The sequence below is a fragment of the Coffea arabica genome, chromosome 2c (assembly GCF_036785885.1).
Source record: "Coffea arabica cultivar ET-39 chromosome 2c, Coffea Arabica ET-39 HiFi, whole genome shotgun sequence".
NCBI lineage: Eukaryota > Viridiplantae > Streptophyta > Magnoliopsida > Gentianales > Rubiaceae > Coffea > Coffea arabica.
The window spans coordinates 74,369,137-74,377,878 of record NC_092312.1 but is presented as its reverse complement, the minus strand read 5'-3'; the positions used below and the strand labels follow the sequence as shown (position 1 = coordinate 74,377,878).

Genomic DNA, 8,742 nt, shown 5'->3' with positions numbered 1-8,742 from the left:
TTAGTTACCAATAAAAATTTCAAGAAATAAAATGACCAATATAAGGCCCCCAAGGCTTAGGGGTGAATTGGAGGTCCTAAATTTTAATTCCTATGTTTCCTCCCTTGCTGAGAAAATGTTGATCCAATATAAGTGCGTCTTCTTGAAAGGAAAAATATAAAGAAAATAAAAACTTTCCTATGCTATTGGCCTTTTCCCGTCCTGTTGCCACGTCTGTTAATAAATAAATCTACCTCGTTCAATATGACTAATTAATTACAATGGAACTGCAACACTTCTCTGACTAAGCAAGTATCCGACTGCGACCTTTCTAATCTAACACCAGGTCTAACCGGTAAAAAAAAAAAAAAAAAAAAAAAATCTCTGTTTGAATTGGTCTATTTTTCATAAACAATTTTTTTAAATACAATGTTATAATAATACACAGATAAAATAATTTAAAAAACATCTCATCCATACAATATATCAAAAATAACTATCATACAAATTTTACATATCGCCGCAATCCCAACTGCTTAGTCCTCTAATCCAGCCACGTTCCGAAGCGTCCAGCCAATACCGTAGGCGGCGGCGCCAGCAACTGCGCCGTTAGAGAGTGTGATAGCCACCGAGGCGGCATAGTTCTGTCCTACAATCTTGGCCTTAGCAAGCCCCAAGAGAATTAGGGCAAATGCAGAAAAAACACAGGCACCGACAAACTTGTGAGCATCATTCTTCGTGAATGGAATGAGGATAATAAAAGCTAGGAGCGGCGCACAGCCAAACACGATAAAAGCTGCAAAAGTGACCAAGCCACTTTTCCATGGCTTCTCTGTTTGGTCCGGCGGTAACATCTGTTTTTCATGGACCATTACGTCCCTGTACTTGGCTAATACGCTCACCACCGTCGTTGCGTCACTAGGAGTCATCCCTAGGTCTTGGTATTTTTGGAGCAATTCTTGCTCTTGCGGCCTTCCGTGATTGGCTACTTCCCACTCGGTCACCGACCTCTCGTTTGCAGCCATGTCCCTCTCGGTACTGGTTGAAATGAAATCCCCAAATCCCATCGATATCCCATCAGCTACAAGATTTGAAAATCCTAATACCAAAACATCCACTGCAATAAAACTGTCATATAACAAGCATCTAAACTTGAGGTAACAAAATTAATTTTTTTTAATTGTAGCTGGTGAGGTGAAAGTAAAGTATTGGTGCAAAAAACACATACAGGTCTTAGTCAAGAAATCAGCAATAAAAGCATGAATTAGTTTTGTCTCTCCACACAAGAGTCAACAAATACAAGCCTGGCATAAAAACCATCTATTTCTCTTACTCATAAAATCCTTCCATGCATATTATATAAGATTATCTGTCCTTCTCATTGTCAAGCAATGTCAATCACAAAAATGATGCCATGCCATCTTAGGGTAGCAATTGACGCCATTTTCTGATGGTAATTATGGTTGCTAATTTGAGATGAAACAACTGTTATTCTGATTCAATTAGTTAATCTTATTTATTTAGTGCCCTAACCTTTTTTTTTTTTTTTTTTTGTCAAATATCCATTTGTAATAAAGTCTAATGTCTCAGGACAAAGTAGTACTTTCACTGCATGTTAAATTATGTAAGTTATGTGATCTAAATTTTTTTGACAGGAGAGGTCGGCGTAATTGCTAAAACTTTAAGGGAAGATCGGTGAAAGTGTCAGAAATCTCAGAAGAGGTTTCTAAAATTTTCCCTATAAATTATCTTACGATGGACCAACCTCTTGTTAGACGTGAATCTAAGATTCTAAATACATAACTCTATCGGTAGGTTGCTAAATAAAAAAAAAAATGCAATTGACTGTCTGGCATGAGAATATCATAATATGGACCACACACATTATTGATTGATCTATGGACTAACCGGAAGAGAGGTGGCCACCAGAGATGGAGGAGATGAGAGAAAAGGAAGTGACAATTGCATCCAAACCAGCATAAACAATGCTCTTCGCGTACTCTTTTTTCCATGGTTCTTTTGGCCTCTCACTATCGGTGCCCTCCTCATCAACAATATGACCTCCATGCCCCACCAATATTACTGGCTGGAGCAAGGGATTGATGGTACTAGCATTTTTGTCATCCACCATTCTTTCCCGGCCTAGTTGTATATCTCCTGTTTTGCAGCTAAATAAATAAGACAGATTTTTGCGAGGATTCGATCTTTGAAGTTTGAAGCCGCGAGTAAAAGAATGAATGGCGACGCGAGTGGCCGTAAAAATGGTGGATGTGTCACTCCTCACCGTGCATGTTAAAGGAGCTTACACGTGTCCGACAGCTGCTAGTCTTGGAGTTGCATGTTAAAGGAACTTACGCGTGGCTTCATCTCGTAGTATTTACCAGCAATACGGGTCGGGTCCCACAATGTATTAAAGATTAAAAAAATTCCTTTCCTCCCCCGGCCCCCGGTTCCGTTTGGTTGCCAGCCTTTTTGTCAGATATGGGTGCGGCTGAATTGAGCCAAAATTAAAGAGTGCATTACTCAATGTCAAGTCAATTTAAAAATTTTGAGATCGTGTTCGAGCTCGTTGAATTATTGAGAATCGAGTTTGAATTTGAGTTCGAGTATAATTTTATTTTACTTTATTTAAACTCGAGCTCAAAGTCGAAAATTAAGTTTAATTGAGCTCAAATGAATCTAAGCGAGCCTAATCGAGTTTAAAAAATATAATTAAATAACGGACAAAATAGATATTTTATATTAAATTCAATAAGTTTTGAACATCATATATTAAGATTGAGATTGAACTCGTTAAATAGCTCTTGAGGTTGATTTCGTCAAAAAACTCCAACGGTTCAAATTAGAGTTCAAATTCAATCGACACAAGTCTGAGTTCAAGTTTTGACCAAATAATCTCACAAGCTATTCAATTGAATTCGACTCATTCAAGTTTTGACCAAATAATCTCACAAGCCATTCAATTGAATTTGATTCTTTCGCACTCCTAACCTAACAACAACCCCTTGAGCTCTTTTGCACAACCGGCTTTATACTAAACGTTCAAACACCATGCCATGTTGAGGTTTTGAGCCCAACACAGCCGCTTTTTTTTTTTTTTTTTTATTGTCAATATCCAATGAAAGTTACATATAAATAGCCCCTTAAGGGTCCCCTTGCCATTCCATGAGACAATTTTTTATGTGTTTTCTGCTGGGAAACAATCCCCAAAAACTTCAATCTCTTGAGAACCCCATTCCCATTCCCAATATGCTCAATGTGACTTGGAAAGTAAGACGGAGCAAGCAGGAAGTATATTAAAATCATCAACGCAACTTTCCTTCCAAGAGAAAGAAGAAGGCAAACAACAGCATAAAATCTACTATACTCCTCGTCTACTTTTTACTCTCTATCTATTCGTAAGATCATCAATAAAATGAACGTAAATTACAGTTTCAAACATCCAAATTTCAGACTAATGGTCTTTTCTCTTCCTCTTCCTCAATTTCCATCTGAGAATTGCTCCCATTGCTAGATGATGGTTTTCCGGCCCTGGAGGCAGGAGCTTGGGCTACAGATGGCTTGCGGGGCTTAGTATCAGGCAATAGCTTCAGTATGATTCCCATAGATATAAGAAGCAACCCAGTTCCATGTTGTTCAGTCAGTGGCTTAGTAAATATCAAATAGGACAGCAGCAACGTTACCGCCTTCCTCGCTGTGGTAACCTGTGAGATATCAATAGAGTCAGGCAGAGTAAAGAACTTGAATTTTCTTACCCAAGAAAACTTAAAATTTGCTTCTAGGCATTGATCAGTGCGTGTGATCGATGTCATGAACTGAGAACCAGTTTGTATGACGAAGTTTAGAATGCGTCACTGAAACAAATGCTAGCTGAAAACATTCCTATAGTGCCTGAATTGTTGCTGCCTTTGTCGCACAATTTCAAGGTGAAGGAAGAATGCAAATGAAATGAACGTACCATGGCGGTAGTGGCAGCGCCAAAGAGGGCAATGAGGGAAAGGACTGAGACTTGCCCGACAAAGGTAGCCATGGCCTCGAAGATCAGAACACCATATACATACAAATGCTGCAAAGCAAGAAATTATGATCAAGGTTTGTACAAGGTTAGAGAAAATTAAAAGATGACCGTTGAGCATGTACCTGGGAGCATGAACTCCATGCCCTAAATAGTTCTCCTGTCAAAAGCATTGGTGGAATCAAGAGCGGTAAGCCAACAACAGTTGAACAAAACAACATCTCCATCTGCCAAGACAATGGAAATGGAAGAACAAGTATCATACCTTCACCATGACTAGTTTTGCATACTTGAAGACTTGCAAATTAATGAGATCAAATGCTACTTACCTGGGTTGTTTCAGGACTCATAGTAAAGATAGCTTCTTGCAAGTTCCCCAGAAAAGAATCCATAATCAAAGCACCAGACACCATTATAACACCAACTACACTAAAATTTGGCGAAGTTTGTGCATCTGCCAAAGTGAAAAGAATCAAGCCCACAACTAAGAGGATGGCAGATACATATTCATGAGGAGGATATTTCCGTCTTAATCCTGGAATGAAGGCGCCCATTATCATCACAGGCAAAACCTGGAAAATGCAGCAAATTAACGAACTTGTGAACCACAAAGACAGTGAATGCAAATCATCGATGCAGAAAGATCAGGCGCATCAAAATACAAGTCATTTTTATAACATAAGAAAATGAAAGCTCTTCTGTAGTCGGATCTCAAGCAATCTCAGGCTTTTAAAGCCTCAAGCAAACTGCATCAATCTGATGAGAAGCAAGCCAGAAGGCCACCCATCCTCAGAGAGCCAGCGCCTGCAAAATGCTAGGCTACAAGGTAATGAAAAAGCTAAGTGAATTGGCATCCATATTACAATTTTGTCAAGACTTTTGCCTAGATGTGGACTTTAGTTCATATTTGGCAGCCTAATCATAATATCAACATCCAGACTATTTACTCTGCTTTTCAAGGGGATGTATGATGCATAAGTTGAAAAAACAAGTGCATGAAAGATTAATTTCAATGCAAATACTATACAAATGGTAAGAAAGCTATGGATTCACCTTGGTGGATTTGAACATGAGCTGGGCCGGATAATTAAGAAATGCCAATGAACCTTTGGTAAGTCCATGTGAACCCATAAGCACAGCAGACAGCTTTACATAAGTCTTCCAAGGATTCACCATTTGCTTAGGTGTGAAGCCTTGCAAGTAAATCAGTAAAAGATACACCCATCCTTGGACAAACGTGAAGTACCAGCCATAGCTACAAGAAGGCAGAACGGACATTAATTAAGACCAGATTACTCACTGCAATAGAACTCATCTTTTGTAGGCCATTTTGAATATCAAGAACTATGTGTAACAGCAAAAGCTCACCTGAATTGGAGCCTATTGTATACATATTCCTGAAAAAAAGAAAAGAAAAGAGTTCCGTTCAAATGACAATTAAGCATAATGTGGATGCACAAATACAAGAATCCTAAAAATAGACATCAGAAAATTGAAAAAATGAGACCATTTACCAACCTAATAAGTACAAGAAGTGACATATTAATCAGCCAAAAAAAAAAGGTGTTGCTAGCAATTTAAGGAGCTTTCCTCTTTCCCTGCCGCTCTTCCTCACAAAGTCACAAGATGAAAAGAAAAAAGGAATATGAAACAATCGAAAGATAGCTAACAGCTTTGCGAATTTAAAATTTTAAGTTTACAGTACAATCTCTATGATAAATTTCTGTGCTAAATGCAAAAGTAAGTCCAAAATGGGACCCATGCAAAAATTATTTAACACGGAGATTGCACAGGAAACTAACATAAATGCTGACGGCGACAATATTTAGGATCAAAACGAGTTGCAGAATACATTACTCCAAAAAATACTGCTAAATTCAACTAAACCCAAAAATAGAAAGCACTTAGTATCTCGCAGACTTGTGTCATTGGAAAAGCAAGTTCAAGCATAATAAAGAAACTGACTTCTGTATTCAGTAATTCGTGATCAAGATACTTGCCCCAAAAAAACATGAGAATTACCAATACAGCAAAACTAGCAAAAAAAAAAAAAGGAAGAAAAATAACCAAAATTCTATCCGATCCCTCACAACTAGTGCCCCAATACTTCTGCTTCATAATCTTGTAATTGATCTCTTTCAATATGTTTTTATGACAACAGAGTATCAAGAATAAATGCAATTATAGATTCGCTTCTCCCTTTTCAGAGATAATTAGAGGTTGCAATACACATACACGTACCTCACAGATGCCATTGATGAGATAACCAAAGAAGAACCCAGAAGAGCAAATAAGGAACTGCTTCCATTTAGGCCATTCAGTTAAAGAAATCCCAAAAAGGAACCGAGCTTGTTCTTCGTGCTTCATCTTTTCTCCCTTTTCTCTGTAAACAGAAAAGACCAGCCTTTTTCTTTCTTTCTTACTGAAAAGTTCAAGAAAACAGTGGGTTTAAGCTGGCTTCGTGAAACTGATTCTCCAGCGTTTGCATGTTGGCTGGCTCTTTTGGTTTGTGGGGTTCCAAGAATATGGAGAGAAAGGGAGAAAAGGAGGAGAGGAAAAAGGAATGAATTTAGGGAAAAGACAATGAATATGCGTCCATGACCATGTACAAGGCTGCGAAAACCTTGGCAAAGAATGAATAAATGAAGAAAGCGTGTTTATATTTAAGTTGTTTCTTATGAGGAAATTGGAGAAAGACAGAGAGTTGGAGCAGGAGAGAGAGATGCAGTCACGAGAGAAGGCAGAATAAGAAACAGGGAGACTGTATCTATACATACATATATATATATATATATATATATATATATCACGATCTTCGACTGAGATTTTTCAGCTAATCACCAAATATTGAATGTGGGGGTTCAATGGGATGTTTTTACAATTCCATCCCTCTTAGACATTAGATAGTATTCATGCATTTTATTACTCCCTCCGTCCCGTTTTATTAGTCTTGATTTTTTTTTTCACACACATTAAAAAAGTGTAATTAATTTGATTGGAAACATAAATTTAGATTAATAATTTCCTAAAATACCCTTATGCTGATCACGAAGAGTGCCAATTAATATCAGTTACAGTTAATGGGTTAGTATTGGAAAAACTCAATGTATTCAATGTAGTGGGTTAGTATTTAATAACAATGTATTAATAACAAGATATTTAATAAGGGTATTTTAGACAATTTGAAAGATAACTACATTTCTTAATGGGAAAGTGGACTACAATTTGGGACAGACGAAAAAGGAAAACAAGACTATCAAAGTGGGACGGAGGGAGTAGTATATAGCAGATATTCACATTTATTATATGCTGTCACAGATATTCTTTTTCAATTCAATTTATCTAGATTCTTCTTCAATTCAATTTATTTTTTTCCTAAAAAATATTTAAATTAATTAAAAAAAAAGGATATCGAGATAATTGTCACTTATCAAGAGGATTAATTAATTAATTTTTTTATTCATAGAATAAGGATATCGAGATAATGTTTTGAATCTGTGAGAATACAAATTTTTTATTTTTATAGATGAGAGATTGTGACATCAAATTTTCTTTCTTATAATTAGATTCTTGCATATCTTGGACTTATATTATGTATTGAAATTGAGGCGGGATAATTAGTAGTATTTTTTTTTCCCCAATTCAAGGGAGACTCTTAATTTTAGGGGAACGAAGATAATAAAACGATGGAGAGTAAATTTAAAGATCTTACTTGCCTAGCTAATATTCCTACCATAAAGTAGAATCACAACTTTCTCTGTATCACCAACCTAATAATTAATTAGACTCCATGCCTCAAATTAGGAGGTGAAATCCGCCTTTGGTATTTACTAGTAAACGTATAGATGAGGGCGGCTTGTACTCTTGAATGGCTAAGCATGACGATGCATTTATTGGATTCGCGGGTCTCTACTAAAAGTTCAGTAAACTTATTAATCGTCATTATTTAAAATACCAAATTTGTGACTATTTAAAATACCAAATCCGTGAATATGTTTTAACTGTTATCCATTGGCATCTTAAAGTATCATTTTTCCATCAAATACCAGCTCTTTAGTACCCATTTTTCCATAAACAAATTTATTTATTGGATAAAATGAAAATAAATCCGTTTTTCAATAAAACACCAGCTATTTATTGGAAATAGTATTTATTCGAAAACGGGTATATTTTTATTTTATCGGATAAATAAATTCGTTTATGAAAAAATAGATGTTAAAGAGCTGGTATTTGATGGAAAAATGATACTTTAGGATACCAATGGATAACAGTTAAAACACATTCACAGATTTGATATTTTAAATAATTCACAGATTTTAGATGGTTTGGCAGATTACCAGAACTAGAATTGAGCAATGATTCGCGGGTCTGTACGAAAAGTTCAGTAAACTTATTAATCGTCATTATTTAAAATACCAAATTTGTGACTATTTAAAATACCAAATCCGTGAATATGTTTTAACTGTTATCCATTGGCATATTAAAGTATCATTTTTCCATCAAATACCAGCTCTTTAGTACCCATTTTTCCATAAACAAATTTATTTATTGGATAAAATGAAAATAAACCCGTTTTTCAATAAAACATCAGCTATTTATTGGAAATAGTATTTTTTCGAAAACGGGTATATTTTTATTTTATCGGATAAATAAATTCGTTTATGAAAAAATAGATGTTAAAGAGCTGGTATTTGATGGAAAAATGATACTTTAGGATACCAATGGATAACAGGTAAAACACATTCACA

The 8,742-nt window shown here is 35.9% G+C and overlaps 2 protein-coding genes across 3 annotated transcripts; both read right to left on the bottom strand.

Annotated features, from left to right (window-relative positions):
* Positions 1–364: 364 nt before the first annotated feature.
* LOC113724684 (uncharacterized) lies at positions 365–2,244 on the bottom strand. Of its 2 annotated transcripts, none has more exons than XM_072076474.1 (2): positions 1,888–2,244; positions 365–1,096 (listed from the first exon to the last, which is right to left on the bottom strand). In XM_072076474.1, the coding sequence occupies exons 1-2, from the start codon at positions 2,108–2,110 to the stop codon at positions 516–518; spliced, it is 804 nt and encodes a 267-aa protein (XP_071932575.1). In that variant the 5' UTR covers positions 2,111–2,244; the 3' UTR covers positions 365–515. The 2 variants fall into 2 exon arrangements, with proteins under 2 accessions (XP_071932575.1, XP_027103363.2); XM_027247562.2 differs by having other exon boundaries at positions 365–1,078; positions 1,888–2,243.
* Positions 2,245–3,250: 1,006 nt separating this feature from the next.
* On the bottom strand, positions 3,251–6,759 carry LOC113727989 (UDP-galactose/UDP-glucose transporter 2-like). Its single transcript, XM_027252425.2, has 7 exons — positions 6,236–6,759; positions 5,363–5,391; positions 5,048–5,249; positions 4,324–4,566; positions 4,120–4,221; positions 3,938–4,045; positions 3,251–3,683 (listed from the first exon to the last, which is right to left on the bottom strand). Exons 1-7 carry the CDS (start codon positions 6,359–6,361, stop codon positions 3,429–3,431), a joined length of 1,065 nt encoding a protein of 354 aa, XP_027108226.1. The 5' UTR covers positions 6,362–6,759; the 3' UTR covers positions 3,251–3,428.
* Positions 6,760–8,742: the final 1,983 nt, after the last annotated feature.

What these genes read in the sequence shown, in the direction of transcription:
- LOC113724684 (XM_072076474.1), bottom strand. Translation starts at nt 2,110, where the DNA reads ATGGTGGATGACAAAAATGCTAGTACCATCAATCCCTTGCTCCAGCCA. An exon ending in TGGTGGCCACCTCTCTTCCG is followed by an intron (nt 1,097 to 1,887) that starts GTTAGTCCATAG and finishes GTTTTATTGCAG; the next exon opens with TGGATGTTTTGGTATTAGGA.
- LOC113727989 (XM_027252425.2), bottom strand. Translation starts at nt 6,361, where the DNA reads ATGAAGCACGAAGAACAAGCTCGGTTCCTTTTTGGGATTTCTTTAACT. An exon ending in TCATCAATGGCATCTGTGAG is followed by an intron (nt 5,392 to 6,235) that starts GTACGTGTATGT and finishes TCTTTTTTTCAG; the next exon opens with GAATATGTATACAATAGGCT. An exon ending in TGAGTCCTGAAACAACCCAG is followed by an intron (nt 4,222 to 4,323) that starts GTAAGTAGCATT and finishes TTGTCTTGGCAG; the next exon opens with ATGGAGATGTTGTTTTGTTC.